This window comes from Manacus candei, unplaced genomic scaffold (assembly GCF_025592945.1).
Source record: "Manacus candei isolate 608988 ecotype Guabito, Panama unplaced genomic scaffold, ASM2559294v1 h1tg000026l, whole genome shotgun sequence".
In the NCBI taxonomy this organism is placed as follows: Eukaryota; Metazoa; Chordata; class Aves; order Passeriformes; family Pipridae; genus Manacus; species Manacus candei.
In genome coordinates this window covers 5553002-5571143 of record NW_026138074.1, presented here as the reverse complement: position 1 = coordinate 5571143, position 18142 = coordinate 5553002, and the positions used below count along the sequence as shown (strand labels likewise).

Below are 18142 nucleotides of genomic sequence, written 5' to 3'. Positions count from 1 at the left end.
TGTGACAGTGCTTTAACAAACTTCGATGGCAAGGTACACTTGATTATTTACTGCACAGAGGGCAAGGTGAGACAAAACTGTCAGAGAGACCCTCCAGTTGAGTCATGAGGTTCATAAAGGACCTCCTTGTATTTTAAACCCCTTTCTGAGGGGTTTTTATGTGTGGCTCAATCCAGACCTAGTTCCAGGCTTTGTCAATGGTTTATGTCTAAAGGATTATATGTGCACAACCAATACTTTATCTCACTTAGCTAAGATTTCAAAGTTTCAGTGTGCTTATTCCCAATTCACTTACTGAGTATTTAGTGCAATAAGGATTCCCTCAACCTCGGAGAGTAACCTTGAGGGGCTTCCCTATTCAAGGGGAGATCCTGGCGTGCAGCCCACTGCCACACAGGAGAGCTCAGCGGACCCTGGGCTGTTCCCTATTTATGGAGTAAGATGATTGACTTACAATAATACTTGCAATAATACTTGCATACCAGCTGTATTTTGGTTGGCGCATGCTCAACTAGCCCTCTGCTGTTGAGTAAGTTTTATGGCCCTTAGCTATTGTGTTATTATCTGTCTTCCAGAGTCCAGCTTAAGCCAGGTGCAGCCATCACAGCCACTGCTGTTAGCTATTGCTTAAGCCAAAAACAGGGGTGGGGGGCGGGGGGAAGTGCACTGCCACACCCAGTGAGCTCACCCTAACCATCCCTTCTGCATAGGACCTTCTTCTATACCATTAAAATAATTGGGAGTTTTGCCATTGATTCCAATGGCAGAGACTTTATATCAGCACCAGAGCATGCTAGTGATGAGAAAGATGTGTGATTGGATGGAGGGGGAAAACTTTTCTTTCAGTCCCTCACAATGGCTCAGAAATCCATTGAAAATGTTAGCAAGAGGCCTTTTTATTTCATTCTGGAAAAATCAAGTATATTTATTTCCTGTAATAAAATATTCTAATGGTAGTAAAGAGTGAAGTTCTAGAAGGAAAAAATTGATTTCTCAGCTAATTGAGGAGAGAGGGGGAAATTACAAATCCCCAGTTGCCTGTTACTGGTTGACTAGCAACATTTGGCCACAGAAAGCAGTATGAACATAGTTTTAACACGCAGGTGGCTACAAGAGAAGGCCTTTGCTGTATGAATGAAGCCCAGTATCTCCTAAAGTCATCCAACCTACTTTTCAAATTATATTAAAAAATGAGTCAGACTGAAACTGTTGTTGATTGTCTGCTCCACTTCAGATAGTTGCATGTTCATTTTAGCTTTAGAAAGAAGTTTGTGTCAGCATTTTCTCTTCCTTATAGTCACACTGGCTTTTCAAAATAGTTTTTGAGCTAAAAGTAAGTTTCCTGAAATTCATACAGTGGTACAAAAAATACCTCTTTCCTTACTGCTGCCGCACTGAAGCAGATGGTGAGTACTAAGACTCAGAATCAGTAAGCAAGTAATTATTCAATGCCTGGGTGCAAAAATGTAGCTGTTGGGTCAAAGTAGACTTCTACAAGACAGGCTGTCATTGCAAGTTAGTCTGAGTTCAAGTCCCCTTGAGTTAGCCCAGTAAGACTCCTGTAGTAGATTACATGAGAGGCAGAGATGCCCTGTTGCATATCCAGCTTGAGTTTCATCTGCGACCGTCTACCTTAAGCTGAAAGGCAGTTCTAGTTCTGTGTTTTTCTGTGTGAAGAGTAATCAGACTAGGGATGACACCTATGTTATACCTTAGGTTAGTAAAGACAAACTTGCAAAATTCATCACACAGCTAATGTGCATTCTCACTAAGATATCCACAGTCACTTTGGCACACAGTGCCAAATTATATAAAATTTGGCAATTTTATACGTGGGGATATGCTGCCTGTGAATAATGTCAACAGAGAACTATTTAGTGCAAACTGGTCTTGGAAAAAGTTAATTCTGCAAATTACAAAGCAACTTTTGCTCCCTCTGAAGTCAATAGAAGCTTATTTCACTTTTCAAATTCACTTTAATTAACCTGGTCTTGACACTGTGGCACTTACCTTGTTGTAAAGAAAATTGGTAGCTGTGAAAGATCAAAAATTTTCTAATTTAAGGTGGGAGGAAATGTTAGCTGCTGCTGAAAACCTTATCTTTTTAATAAGCAATAATGCAACCTGATAATTTACCGTTATTGAGTTTCCTTCTCTTTTTTTTTTTTCTTAAGCGGAATTTATGTCACCTGTAGACAGAAATAAGGAAAGTGGATTGAAAATGCCAAACCTATGCAAATTTTGTGACATTAAAGTAACAACCTGCTCAAATCAACATCAGTGCAAGAGCAACTGCAACATCACTTCTATCTGTGAGAAAACTAGTGAAGTCTGTGTTGCTATATGGTAAGTTTTTTCGTCATACAGGTGGGGATGGGAGCACACCCTAATTCACCATTGCTTAGTACTTTCCTTAATTGCTCTGATATTCAGAATGTCCCTGCTCCCTCACCAGGCTTTGCTCTCTCCTTTCCCACTCATATCTGTGGTCAGCATACTGAGAGTTGTTTGAGGTTAACAATTCTGATATGAAATGTTCTGGGAACTTTTTTCTTCTAAAACAGTTCTGTTGCAGCTTATGCTGTTATTGGAAAAGAGGCATGGTTTTGCTCAAACCAGTAAGCTGCATCCACCCACAGCACTCAGAGTAGAAACAGATTTGAGACTCAAGAGAGTATTGTGGTGACATTTGCTGAAGAAAGACAATTCTCTCATAGATTTCAAAGTGAACTAAATTATGTAGATAGGAGGAGGCTATTATGTAGATAGAACAGGAGGCTTATTGCCATGTAAATTGCCAGGTAGAAATACTTTCTCCTAATGTTAAACAAAATTCTGTGTATTTAGTGACTTCGATGTAGGCATGATGCCTTTTATACAGCCTATGTCTTGATTCAAAGAAATCAAGAGTTTATGAAAATGAGTTGTTTAGGACTTCTTGATTTTAAACTTGTGTTCCAGTCTAAAAACTGAGGTTTTGCATTTCCATAAATGGGAATCCAATCCTACCAAGGAAAACAAGAAACACTGTTAATGAATTCATAACTGGACAAAAGGAACAGAACTGTGTGTTTGCAGCATTGCTGCTGATTTAGGAGAATAATTAGAAGCCCTTACCCAGAGACATAATTAATTCACTTATTGAGGGATTAGTTGTGTCCATTGACTTGAAGAGATGTTCAGCGTAATTGGAAGTAGACATTTGATTTGCAGTTCCAGTGTGCTGTTCTATATTCGTCCTGTGCTTCTTTAATAACTGATCAGTGTCTATTATTGCCATAAAAAGGGACTGTAGTGCAATTTAAGATATGTTCCAGGTTTTTCATGGTCATTTATTCAAAAGGCAAATGAGTTAAGAACTGTATTTAAAGGGTTCTTTGCCTTTCAGTCTTTTGTCAATGAAATGAAATCTATGGACCAGGACAGAATACAGGAATATGTTTCAGATTGTCAGCTGATAGTGAGGCAACTCTAGCTTGCATCAGTTTTATTATTGGTATTGGGGTGGGGTTTGTTTTCTATTTGTTTAGTTTTTTTAAAAATATAAAGATAACTCCTTCAGTGCAGTGCAGAAATTTTGCTGATTGTAGGCTTAAAAAATGAATAAAAGGCCAACTCAATAGAAATTCCTCAGATTTTGAGGAAATAATTCTCTTTTTATCATAATTTCACACAGATTTTTACTGTCTGCTCAGTGACCACAAAAACCAAAAGTATGTTCCAAAGTTCACAGCAGTTCATTGAACACTAGCTTGAATAATTCTGGATGAGATTTCCAAAGGCACTCTTCCGAGCTTTGTGGTAATATGATACAGGAATAGCTGTGCCATTGTACAAATGTGAGGAGTATAGACACAGCCAAATCAGGAAAGACAGAAGAGAATACATGATGCTCTTTAAGTACTCTTTATGTTTTCAAAAGAGGCAAATTTTGGGCAGGTGCAGTCCTATCTGCTCCCTTTGTAAAATATTCCTTCTTTGATTTCAATTTTCTCCTTTTCATTTTCAGGAGACAGAATGATGAAAATGTGACCTTAGAAACAATTTGCCATGATCCCCAAAAAACACTTTATGGTCACGTTTTGGATGACTACAACTCAAAGAAGTGTTTGATGAGGGAAAAGAAGGAAGATGGGGGATTGATGTTCATGTGTTCCTGTACAAGTGAAGAATGCAATGATATGCTCATTTTTACATCAGGTAGGTTTAATAATTTACCTTGCATTCCTACATTCCTTGCAACTGTGTAATACCAATGTACTTTGGACTTGCATTTTGTGGAGGAAAACTTCTAGTGGCAGGAGCTCTTTTGGTCTCTTTTGAATCTTGCAAAATCTCAACCTTCCTTTTGTGCGTTCAGAGGATATTTCTTTCTGCCAGGCTGTCCTCCTTTTGAAATAAGTCTGATAGTCAGCCTGAGACATTGCACTTAAAACTGATTAAAGAGGAAAGCAAGACGTTTACATTTGTTCTGTTGACAGACCAAAATGCAGCATATACTAATTACATTATAATACCTAAACTAGAGGCAAATTCTGTATTTAAGGTCTTGCCTCTTCGAAAAGGCTGTATTGCCATAGTGTGTCATCTGCATATATAAATGCTACTGATAACTTGATAGAATGTGAAATTTAAGTCAGATTCTCTGTTGTAACTGACCATCTGCCCTTCTTCTGTGGTGGGCGTGAAGTAGCTAGAAGGTTCCTTTTCAGGGGGATATGTTACCTCGCTCTTACTATGGCAAAAGGAAGTGTATGTGGGTTCAGTTAAACCAGGGAAATCTGACTATAGACCAAATCACGACCTGTCCCCATTCTACTTCAGCCCACTGCAAACATAGTAAAGGTGGTGCAGGTGTGTATAGGGCTGGTGGACCTCATGCTGCACACACGGATGTGCATGGGTCCGCACACACACCCCTTGCTTTATTTTCTCCTGCCTGCTGGATCCCATAGTGATGCTTTTACTGAGACGAAGTCAGGTCTCTTGCAGGCAATTTTGAGGCCTTCTGTGGAGAAATTTGTGTGCACACACTTCTAAAGGATTGCAGCACACAGAACCCATCTTCATTGCCTGTAGGTTCCTCAGAACAGGATATAGTTTGATCCTCGTTACCTGAGATAACAAAGGGTTGGGACAGTGTTTCTACTCCTGGAAAACATGGTCCGTGACTGCACTGAGGTGGACAACTGTGTGAGTGACTTCCAGCTCTCACTTCCCAGTCCTCCAAGAAGGCAAACTAGTTTAGGTCACAAAACCACAACAAATTAGACAAGAGAAAGCTAGCAAGTCTTTTTTTCCCTTGGCCCAGTCTATCCATATCTGGTCCCATGCTCTTCCTTATTCCCTCCCCAAGCCTGATTTGAAACCAGACAACCTGATTGCTGATCTGTGGTTGTGTGACCAGCCCTTACGTGGGTGAGCTTTAAAGAGTTTGGAGTATATACTGGTATTGATGTGAGCACAGTGGGTAGATCCAGGACCTAATTCTAACAGATTGCCTAGATTTTTTTTAAGAGAATGTATTCCCAGTGAATAGATTTTACTCTGTGTTAGCTGTCTAGTGTTTTTGTACAGCATGAACCACACCCTTGTGGATTTTGGCTAATTTGTTATGAATTAGTCATCTTATAGCTGTTTCTCCTGGAGCTGTATAGCTGAAGGCAATCACCGTGATAAATGTGTGTCTTCAGTGTGTATGTTTATGAAAACTGTTCTAGAAATTCAACACCAAGTGCCTTAATTCCCAGCAACTCTGCAGCCTCACTCACATTTCCAGAATAGCCTAAAAGGAGTAATATAAATTTAAACCCAGTCTTTTTGCCCTAATTCCTTTCACTCCTCCGAGTGGAGCTTTTCCTTCTAGGTCATGTGCTGTAAGCACTCTAGGTGACTCATGAAAACCATGTGCTGCATTCATATGTATTAAGTGAATAACTACAGACAAAAATTAAAATAATGTAAAACTTCACTTTGTAACATTTCCAGTTCATTCACAAACACAGGCATTAACTGCAGTCGGAAGGGGGGAGAATTGAGGCTTTGTCATTCCTTTTTTTATTGTTGTGGATTAGTGTTTCTTTTAAATGAAAACAGCCCCATTGGGTTGCTTGCCTGGTTAGCCATGGCAGGAAGACAAACGATTTTTACAGTATCAGACATGCGGTTTCCTGTCTGTGTTTAACTTTGAGCAGAACATCACAGCCAGCTGGTCCATGGCTCCTCCAGACAACTAGATAATAGCCTGTAATAATTTTGCCTTTGGAATGACTGTCATCCAAATCTATTCCATACATTGTTCTTGCCTTTTTTTTTTTACTCTACATTTCTTGTCCACCAGAGCAAGAATTTTTTGCAGTGGTTTTGCATATTCTGTAGTTTTAGAGAGCAGATAAAAGCTACTCTAAAAAAACCTGATCAAACAGTGATTTTACTCATTTATTAGCAGAAATTGAGATGATAAAAAAGATTGTAATTTTTCACCTGTTAATCACAGCCTTTCCTTTCAAGCTGTTGCTATAAATGATTAGTGTTCTACCTCTTCTTCCTGCATACACACTTGAGACAGACCAGATTTAATTTGTTTCTGTTTTTTCTGAGGTAAGAAAGAAAATTATGGGTAAGGCAACAAGTTCTAATTTCCACCTGACGTTAGTCACTATGTTTTAGTGATTCACAGCTGGGCTGTTATTGCTTATGGAAGAATTGGTTTATAGCACTGTTGGCTCATATCAGTCTTGAATGTGAAGGGCAAATCTCATGACTCCAGTTTTAGACACAAGCACCTAAGGGTTTTGGGTATTGGGAGGTGTTGTGACTCACCCAAGCGTGGCTTTAGAAATGTTTGAAATAGTTACATTCAAATCAAATGCCTATTTCTTGTATGGACTTTCATTTAAATGACCAGTCTGCAAAATAAGAAAAACACAGTCAGATATGCACCTAAACATGCCTGTAGTTCTGCTGTATCAGGGGGCTGACCCTGATTCAGATCCCTGGTGTTTCAGGCCACAGGCACCTCATCGAAAATACTGTGTGCAGAATCACTCCAAACAATGTTCTATAGTTCTTGGAGAAATAATATAAAGGAGACAGGTAACCATTGTAAATCTGACTACTGTGTATTTGTTTGTTAATACATCCCCTTTTTGCCAAACAAAATTGTGAATCACTGGCAAGCGACTTACAGCCCTGTGGTGGAAAAATGCTTCTCACAGCAAAACTCAATGCCAGTGTGTTGTAATTATTATTTATTCAAAAGTCTAATGTCAGTGTTACCCAAAGGCAAAGCCAGGGAACAAAACCACTGGAAAAGATTAACTAAAATCAGGGTGAAAAGGCCCTGGGTGGCTAGAGGTTGACTAGGCAGCAGACAGAGGCCTGGCCCTACTGTCATGGAAAAAATGAGCGCTAGACTACCAGGGTTTTTTCCTCCCTGATGTCTGGTTGTGTCTAGTGGATCTTCTACATCTTGCTTTACCTTCTTATGCTTTGACCTTCTGTGATGAACCAGGTCTATCTGTAGTTGTTTGCACAGTCTCTCTCAGTCCTCCCTTGATGTTTGGGAATCTCTGTTCCTCAACCTTCCCTTTGCCACACCATCTTCCAGCCTCTATTCATCAGCCAGTGTGAGCATGACAACTGTCTAACAAAGTTGGTTTTTATTAACAATCCTGAGTTCCTTGACTGAGGTCAAGGCTTGTTTACCCAAAAGGACCAAGCAGGACAGGGCCCTTTCCAGTCCCACATCTCACCCATTTTCCACAGGCAAAGATGACTAGGCAATCTTAGTAATATGCAGGAATCTCATTTCCTTGGCTACAAAGTGCGTGACCTACCTGCTATGCCATGCAACTTCTTCCTTTTATGCAGCTCATTCAGGCACTTTCATTCAGTGATGTGCAAAAGGGTGACCCAGCACTGGACATTGCAAACAGGAAAACAAATCCTTTAAGTACTGTTGTCAGTATATATGCAGTTGTTATCCTGGGCATCAAATTCAAATCCAAGCAACAACGCAGAGAACTCAAAATCTGGAAACAGGATTTTAACACAGCTCTATTTGGTTTACAGTTGTTTCATTCTAATAACTTACATGGCGGTAATATTTTATCATCACCTGTCTTGCCATGGTATGCAGCTTGAAACCAAGGTGTCTGTGGGATTGTTCAGGTAGACTATGTTAATTGCTCATGTCCTGCAAGATGAGGTCATTATTTTGGGCATTCCCACCTCACCCAAATACGGGAGAAATCTGTAGCAGCAACAATGTGTACAAATTCTGAATCATCCAAATAGTTGCCTTGGAGTATCGAAACTTCAGTGATAGACATGAGCAGCAGGTCAACAAGAGTTTATGAGAATAATGAAGCTAACTGGGGAAGTGTGCCAAGGAAGGGAGAGAGTTGTGCTGCTAACAATCTTCACATTGATCATGGTTTCACAAAGTTGGCTAATTGAGAGTGTAAGAGATGTAAGTATTTGATTAATCAATTGTGGGTGAGTCATCTGCCTGAACAAATTACAGTCTATGGATTTGCAGTGTGTCAAGTGCTGTGGTTGCTCACTGTGTATGGTTGTTACCTGGGAGAGCTAATATTGTTCTGCTGCCTGAAGCACTGCAAGCATGCCTGTGCAATGCCTTGTCCTATGCCCAGATCACAGGAGATATGGATGATGTTTTAGAGTTTCCTTAACTTGATATCTTTCACTTGTCTCTAACATGTTGCCCGTCTTTTCCTTTCTTTCTCTCCTCTTCCTCTCCTTACTAGAGTCAAAGTGTTAGTGATTTTACTTGACTGCATAGAAGGATCTCAAACTTAAGAGCAGACTTAAGATCTGTGCACAGTCATGAGACCATAAATACTTATGTGATGAGTTGTCCGGTGCTCAAGGAACAACAGAAGGGAGATGATTACAGCTGGACTGCTTCCAAGTGGATTTTAACAAAGGCTTTCATTAATCTCTTTTTCTGTTATCCAACTAACATGTTCAGAAGGTAACTGTCTTCCAGCTGCCCCATAAAAGAGGTCAGTAGCATTACATAACGTGTCACACAGCCTCTCACCGCTTGTATATTGGCTTTGTTCTCTATGTTTCCTCTTAGGTATTTACAGGCACAAGAGTCCCACCCAGTGCCTGCAGCTGTGTGTAGCCAAAGGAGAGGCTGTCTAATGCTGAATGTCTGAATCACTTAGTGGGATAGAAAGGAAATAGAATGGAAAGAGGCTAAAGAAGCCAAAATTTGGGTTTGCTCTGTATTATTTATATTGTTTGCTTCCTAGGAAAATAACCATTCCAGCTTGGTTACAAATTTGTATAAAAACAAACTAGGCAGCACTCTTCCAGTCTGGTTGGCATATTTGTTACAATTTGCATCACTTGAGAGCTTAATAAGTGTGGGAATGTGGCCAACCTTTTATCAGGTTGTCATGGAAGAGACTTTAATAATTACAGACAGAAACAAACTGTAACTAACACTGGCAACATAATATTTTGGGAAAGGTTGGAGGGGTGAAACTCAGGCTGAGAATAAAAATAGTGGTTAATGTGTGGCATCTGTTGGAAAATATTGAAACTGGAGAGATTGATTTGTTCCAGAAAACCACCAGCAAACAGCAGCAGACACCCAAGCTGTATAACTTAGCCATGTATCACAGAAAAACAGTCACATCATGTAAATTTAGAATATGTCGGCTCTCATATCACTGAGTAGGAAAGCTCAGCTACAAAAGTCAAAATGTGTGAGAGATGCCATGTAGACACAGTGAAATGATCTGTTAGAATGGGAGAGATGAGAAGGGAATGCATCTGGGGGTGGGAGATTTTAAGCAAAGGAGTACTGTGCCAGCAAATCAAGGAATTACACTTTCTAGCCAGCAGTGAGGGAATAAAAACAGCAACAAACTATTTGTTCTGTCTTAGAGCTTAAGAGTTTCTTAAACCTCCTGAGTGCTGAATAGTATGCTTGGCAATCAGTTGAGAAACAAAATTCTGCTTACAATAGATGAAATATCCATTACATCATTGCTGCCCAGCCTTTTCACTGAAGTAAGACACCCAGAGGCAATCAAGTTTGTCTGCCTCTCCCCCCTGTGACTAAGATGCAGCCATTCCCATCAGGTGACAGATGTATATGCATGACTGTTCCAACATGTAACACATATGACTGGGTCATGTAACTGGGGATTTTCCCTAGGTATTACAGAGAAGTCTTGGGTCCTGATACCCTGGGTAGTCACATGCCGAGGGCAAAACTGCTGGCCTGCAGGGGAGAGCAGCAGTGACCGTGCTACAGGTCTCCAAAACTGCTCATGCTTTTGCCTTACTACTTCTCAGGAAAAGAGGTTAGTGGTGGCACTGGGCAAGGATATGCATTAAGTGCTCTGAGAGCTGGGTCTGGTTTGCCAGCCATTTATTGACTGCAGAGCAACATTCAGGTGGCCAAATACCCAAAAGATCAAGCGAATGAGTTCCCATACCTTTGAGTAAACATCCTTAGGGCAAAAATTCTGAACCATGTGGATGACAGTATTTTAGAAAGATAGCTTTAGAAACAGGCTCTAGAGATTGCTTTACCTTGCTACTTCTACTGTCTTTGGGGGAAAGGCTATACGTATTGTCTACCTAGACTCTAGAAAATTTTTGACATCATTTCTGCTGGAGAAACTAGCTGCTCATGATTTGGACAAGTGGACCCTTTGCTGAGTAGAAAACTGTCTGGATGGTCTAGCCCAAAACGTGTGGGTGAATGGAGTTACATCCAGCTGGTGGCCAGTCACAGGCTGTGTTCCCCAGGGCTCGTTATTGGGGACAGGCCTGTTTAATATCTCTATCAATGACCTGGACAAGGGGATTGAGTGCACCCTCAGCCAGTCTGCAGATGACACCAAGTTGGGTGGGAGTGTTGAACTGCTGGAGGGTAGGAAGGCTCTACAGGGGGATCTGAACAGGCTGAGGCCAATTGTATGATGTTCAACAAGGTGAAGTGCCAGGTCCTGCACTTGGATCACAGCAGCCCCATGCAGTGCTACAAGCTTGGGGATGAGTGGCTGGAGAGCTGCCTGGGGGAAAGGATCATCCCTCTGTGCTCAGCACTGGTGAGGCCACACTTTGAGTCCTGTTTTCTGTTATTTCACGACAAGAAAGACATTGAAGTGCTGCAGTGTGTCCAGAGAAGGGCAAGGAACTGGTGAAGGGTGTGGAGCACAAGTCTGATGAGGAGCAGCTGAGGAAACCGGGGTAGTTTATCCTGGGGAAAAGGAGGCTCAGGAGTGACCTTATCGCTCTCTACAACTATCTGAAAGGAGGTTGTAGTGAGGTGGGGGTCAGCCTCTTCTCCCAGTTAAGAAGGAATAGAACAATAGGAAATGGCCTCATGTTGCAGCAGTTGAGGTTTTGATTGGATAGTTGGGAAAAATTCTTCAGCAAAAGGGTTGTTAAGCATTTGAACAGGTTGCCTGTGGAAGTGGTTGAGTGACCATATCTGGAGATATTTAAAAGATGTGCAGATGTGGCAGTTAGGGACGTGGTTTAGTGATGGACTTGGCAGTGCTGGTTTAACACTTGGACTCGATGATCTTAGAAGTCTTTTCCAACCTAAACAATTCTATGATTCTGTAGCAGGCCAGGCAGACCTATCAGCTACCGGAGGTAGTGCCTCTCCAGGAGACAAGATACTGTTTTGAATAACCTGGTAATATTCCTTTTAGACTAAAAGATGAAGACATACAGCTTAAGCACAAGTTACTGGCCTTGACAGACTTAATCCAAAAAAAAGCTCTTTTAAAATTCAGGAATTTGCTGAAGGAATTTAACTTTCAAGAAAGACTACAAGAAATGTCAGGGTTTATATTCCATTGGATAGCAAGACAGAACCCACTCTGATTTTCAAATTTAGTAATCTCTGTCTTCTGCCATCAGTTGGTTCAGCATAGAGCTGAGTGAGGGGTGGAACTGATTTCCTGTTAAATTAAAAAACAATATCTTCATCTCCAGCAAGTATGGAAAATTAAAATATTTCCAAGAAACTATCAAGATAAAGAATTACAGGTTAGTTTGAGGTGCAGCATTTGAGTTTGATTATTGTCAAGTATTTTAAGTCAAGATCAACAATCTTCCTAAGGATACACCCTCCCAACCCCCTATAAAACTCCCCATCCCCATTCACAAAACCTCCAAAATGATGCCTGTAAAACTAGCAGAAGTTTTTAAAAGTTAGATCAACTTTCAGACCACTTTCTTCATCAAGATGAGGGCTTCAGGGAAAAGTATAGGAATGTCAGAAGCAGAGTTTCTCTTTTAAAAATCAATGTTTTCCATCAAAAAAATGCTTTACTGAAGATTTACAAGCAATTTTAATTCTAAAAAGACCAAAATCAGGAAGGTACAGGAGATACAGCGACAGAATTTCATTTTCACTTAAGGATTCTTCAATAGAGATAAATTAAGTTACTCCAAACAGCTACTCAGAGGAAATTTCATTTCACTGAAAATGAGGCATTTTGTGGAACTAGCTTTCATCCAGAAGCACTAAAGGGATGGGCAGGCTTTTCCATATTTTATTGCTTTGTGCCTTGCTCAGAAATCAGTACACACATAAGGTTCAAACTCACATTTTTTCTAATTCAGAGTACGCAGGGATGCAAAGCTCTCTCCTGAACCAAAAAGAGCAGGTCTTGAACTTGAAGCTCCCGTAGTCCATAGCAGTTCTCTCACTGGAGGGGATTCAGCACTCACATACACCTCTTGCCAAATTGCAACATTTGAACAGAAATTCTGTTTAAGCAAAAACATTCAAAAAGTGTTAGTTTTTATTCCAGTGTGGAATTCAAACCAAACTTTGAAACCTCAGAATTGCTACAAAATGGAGTTGTCCTCCAGTCAGCTCAAAGGGCTGCTTTGTGTCTTGGGAGCTTGCGAAATAACTAGATCACAGTCCTGAGTCTGGAACCAAGTTTTGTGACTTTGTTCTTCTGGGGATTTTTAAGACACTGGACAAGCTCGCAGTATGTCACTATGGATATGTATAACCTGAATTCTGCTAATATGAAATTTATTCTTGCCCTGCTCTGTGGCTTTCACTAGCAGTTCAATAGAAAGCAACTTTAGAACTCACAAAAGCAGCAGACAGCAAGGAAGTAGTTCTGTCAGTACTGGCAGGGCATTCTGCTGCCCTGCGCATTCAAGTGTGTGTCCTCATTTCATTGCCATTGTTTTATTTCTTGTTTCCAAAGTTCAGTGACACTAAAGCTCAATCAAAGGCACCTAATCCAACCTAAAGAATTTACAGGCTCTTGTGCTTTGAAGCTTCATGACTGAATAGGGGCTGTACAGTGTTTTCATTTTCCTTGGCACTTGAGTTCTGTTCCCTCGAGGCTTAGGTAGGGTTGTGCAGATGGCTCCTGCTTAGTTTAAACTGCATACAGGAAGCTTTCTTTTAGCTCAACTTCTCTATTGTTATGCTATATTAATAGGCTCTTTTGAAGCTTAAGAAAGAACTGATCTGACTAAATAATAGTTCTGGGTGGGGAAAGTTATTTAGGAGCATGTTTGCAAAACATGAAAGGCTGCTTCATTTAACCATTTCCTTGCCTGCCTGTGCAGCTGGGTTTTGCTCACTCTATGCTCAGAAAGAGGAAGCTGCACACCCATTTTTTAAATTATGGGGTTTGAGTCATGTGTATTTATTTATAAGCAAATGAACGTATTTATTCTTAGATTCCTGTAGTCAAGCCAGAAAATGTTGGCTAGCCACTATGAAAACATACAGCTATGCTCTGAATTTTGATCCTGTCCTGATTTTGTACACAGATTCAACAGAGAAGTATCCCATCCTTAGCTTGTGCTGGAATGGCTGATTTGATTCTTCTCGTATCATCAGTCAAAATCAAAGGCAGTTCCAGAAGTGTCTTGCTCAGGCCACACCTCAGTGCCACCAGCTCTTTGCTCTTGCTACCTCCTTTAATTCTGCTGTCAGGAAGCTCAATCCCTTCCTAAGCTCAGACTTCAGCCTTGTCAGTCCTGACACCCTGATGGGTGCTCATTCTTGCACTTCCCAAACCTTGAGTGGGACTTGCCTGGTCTCTTAAATACAGAAAATTAGCAGAGCCTTCATCCCTGCTGCTTTAGGTGGGGATGTGTAGCTGTATGCTTTTCACCCCCTGCTTCCTCCAAGGGACCGTGCCAAAGCGGATGTGTCACTTTGCAGCAGGGGTGCAGCATGATACAGTGCTCAGGGGAAGTGGCCAAACTGCTCAGCTTCTGCTTTGATTAAATTTTTTTCTCATTCTTTTTCAAGTAACATTTGCAACATCAACATTTTTTCCCTTCCACCCAGAAATCCCCCTGCACCACAAGCAGAGCTTTCTCTTGTGCAAAAAGCGAAAGAGCTGAAGAGGCTGTGAAGTCTGCTGGAGAGTTCTCAGATGTGGGCCAAAATAACACAACCTGCTCTAGGGCCTTATAGGAACAATCAGAAATCTTCATGCAGGTAGCCATAACAATCAAGGAGTGAGGGCTTTGGGTGAGTTACTTCTCAAATCTGAAAATGCTTCCAGCTACCTCAAACTGCTTGGACTCATGGGGAGAAATCTGAAAGAGAACTAATATACATCTTGGGGGTTTTGTCACTCATTTAGAAAGACATTTGTATTTCAAATATCTGGTCTGCATATTGCAGCCCTGTGGCAAAGAAAAAGGGCTTAAAAGGCCCTAAAAAGACATGTTCATCTCTGTAAAAGAGTATACCACATGATACAGATGACATATTACTCTGTTCCAAGGGCAGTGCCCAAACTTCAAGAATGTTTTTCTGTGGCCAATAAAAAACAAAAACAAAACAAACCCAACAAAATAGAACCCTGAATGTTCAAAAAAATAATTTTCTCTCATTGTTACAGATCAGTTGTGTCATATAGTTGTGGCCTGCTTGCAGCCAGAACTCCAAAACCGCTGTCCCACAGAGCAGTCTGTTCTACTCCACCGAGGTGTTTTCCAAGTTCTTTATAAAGCAGATTTTCTGAAAGCAAAGAAGGCACATGGGAATAAGCAATGCAAATCTTCTGTTTACTGACAGTGACACTGGACTTTCTAAATATATTCCTCCTGTAAGGGCCATAAAAAAACTGAGGTTTTTTCCCCCTCTGTAACAAGTTGAAAAGCAGAAATGGTGCCTGTAACTTGTGATGAACTTTTAGGTTTGGGGTTTTTTTATTTTAGATTTAAGAATTTTTAAATTTACTAACATCTTTTTGCCAAGAGAAATCACTAGAGAACAAGGATTTGTGGTTTGTATAGATCTGGAAGGAGAGATTGACTTAAAATAATCTTTTGCTTAAATGGAGGAAATATATTCTTTGTTTGTAGATGCTGCTAGTGCATGCCATTGACCTGTGCTAGACTGGGAATGCCAGTGCTAGAAAGGCACTTCCTCTTCCCTGAAATCCTGTGAGAGAGGTTAGGATTTAATTATTCGATCTACATCTGGTTGGAGAACCTTTTAAACAGAGGAAGCACATCCTGGTTCAGGATTCAACTTTTTTCCAAATAAAAAAAGAATACACTCTTCAGATGTCCTGTCACCTGCCTTTGAATAGCTCATGTTTCCTGCTGCTTGCCAACTGGGTTTAAACAGAAAAGTGATTACAAGTGAAATTGGAGGGTCAGAGGTACCCCTTGTTCTAATTGTAAACTCTTTTCTCCCATCCCTTTTAGAATTGCTCACCTTCATTTTGAGAGGCACCGAGTAGGGGAAATAGAGGCCTGTGGCTAATGTAGTTAGTGACAGCTTCCCTTCAGAGCTTACTGAACGTTTCCTTTTCATATTGACTTATTTGGTCTGATGCACAGAACCTGAGTCAGTGACATGGCTGTATGCATCCACTAGAGTGCCATGCTGCCAACAAAAGCCGCTTGCTCTACTACAGTTGCAGCTTCAGTTGTTTTAGTCCATTCAGGTTTGACTCCCAGGACTTCTTCCAATCAATCCCCTCCCTCATGCAAAAACAATATGGTACATTTTATCCAACACAAAAGGAAGAAATAGACTGAGACATTTCCATGTGTTCAATCAAATCAGGTTCAGATAAACTCTGACCCACTTTTAATCTATTTTTGGAATAAAACTGTTCCCTTTTAAACTTTATCTTCTCTAAGAAATACTGAACTAGAAGGTAATTTTTAGAGGTGGCAGGGCAGTTCCCATCTCTAGGATAATGATCCATACTTTTCCTGGAATATCTCCCTATTCTAGAATAGGTCCCTGTTGTTCTTCTCTTTCCTGTATGTTACACCCCAGAATATGTTAGTGTGTGCACTGCACCAGGCATGGAGTTTGGAGTGAACCATCTACTGCTTTACAGCAGGACAGCCAGTGTACAGTCAGCAAGTGACAAACAGAGGAAGTGTTCAGATACATAAATCCATGCAAAAGTACGTGGGGTGGGGTGACAGTTCTGGACATACCTGTTTACATGCAGGTGTTTGAATTTGTTCTAGCAACAGTCTTTCACATACATCAAAGTATGAGAATGAGCTTTTTCTTTTCAGATAAGTATGCAGGCATATATATTGTGCCTGAATATTGCCATATATATTGGCAAGTTTTGTGTGAACAGGCTTTCTGAAGATAACTTTACTACTAAAATATATTAAAATGTACTAGATCTGGAGTGATAACTGGGAAAGTGGGAGTTCACAGGTTGCATTTTCTATTTATTTATCTTGGAAAAATTAGTGTGTTCTAATAATGACTGGTTAAATGAGCAGATCTTTCAGGAACACATTGACAGAGTAAGTGCCAGAAACTTTGTCTATTGTATTCAGGAAAGAAGAGGTTTCATCCATAATGCATTAAAGCCTGAGAGAAGAACAAAGTTACTAAATTACATTAGGTTCTTTCTCATTCAGTTCTGGTTTTTTATAAAATAAGCAGACAGGGAAGTCCTGGTAAGCAGAGGCCTATATACAAAATAACATTTTGAAGCAAGAAGGTGGTAACAATTTTTATTACTTACTGTTAGTGGAGAAGATAATATATTGCATTCTGGATAAAAATTATAATTATTGTCAGCCTCCTCTATATATAAACCTATGATATAATTTAATGTATTTCTTGTGTTCTTTACAGACGACCCTCAGAAGCCACAGGAGAAAGACGAAATTTCCAAAGTCACAATCATAAGTCTTGTCCCATTACTGGTGATTTCTGTTGCTGTCATTGTTATCTTTTATGCCTACCGCACTCATAAGAAGAGGAAACTCAACAAGGCATGGGAAAAAAATGTTAAGCCCAGGAAACATAAGGACTGCAGTGATGTTTGTGCCATTATGTTAGATGATGACCGCTCAGACATCAGCTCTACCTGTGCCAACAACATCAACCACAACACAGAGTTGCTGCCCATTGAGTTGGACATTGTTGTTGGCAAAGGAAGGTTTGCTGAAGTGTATAAAGCCAAATTGAAGCAAAACACATCAGAACAGTATGAAACCGTGGCAGTCAAGATTTTCCCCTATGAAGAATATGCCTCCTGGAAAACTGAGAAAGACATTTTTTCAGATGTAAACCTCAAGCATGAGAACATCCTCCAGTTCTTGACAGCAGAGGAGCGTAAGACAGATCTTGGTAAACAGTATTGGTTGATCACTGCCTTCCATGCTAAAGGAAACTTGCAGGAGTATCTCACACGGCACATTATCAGCTGGGAGGACCTCTGGAAACTGGGTGGGTCCTTGGCCCGAGGGATTGCCCATCTGCATAGTGATCACACACCCTGTGGTCGTCCCAAAACCCCTATTGTACACAGAGACCTAAAAAGTTCCAACATCCTGGTGAAAAATGATTTAACCTGCTGTCTCTGTGACTTTGGGTTATCCCTGAGGCTGGACCCTTCTCTGTCTGTGGATGACCTGGCTAACAGCGGGCAGGTAAGTTAGAAGTTTGAAAGGGTGGAAGGGTTCCCAGGCTGAAAAGATGAAAAAAACCCATAAGATGCTATGGCAGCTTTTATTTAAATTCATTAAAAATTAATGCGAACAGGTTTATAAACAAAGAGGCTCTAAACATTAAAGCAACACTGAGAGAAGTGCAATGTAGGTTTTGTTATGATTAGAGAGCTGCATATGTATATGATGCAGCCAT

General features: G+C 40.5%; 1 protein-coding gene across 3 annotated transcripts in view; it reads left to right on the top strand.

Moving 5' to 3' along the window:
* The window catches only part of TGFBR2 (transforming growth factor beta receptor 2), a 59770-nt gene that overhangs the window by 25859 nt on the left and 15769 nt on the right, over positions 1 to 18142 (top strand). For all 3 annotated transcript variants that reach the window (XM_051789010.1, XM_051789009.1, XM_051789011.1), the window contains 3 exons: positions 2175 to 2346; positions 4010 to 4200; positions 17129 to 17928. In XM_051789010.1, the coding sequence (XP_051644970.1) occupies positions 2175 to 2346; positions 4010 to 4200; positions 17129 to 17928 (1163 nt within the window). The remainder of the gene's footprint in view (positions 1 to 2174; positions 2347 to 4009; positions 4201 to 17128; positions 17929 to 18142) is intronic.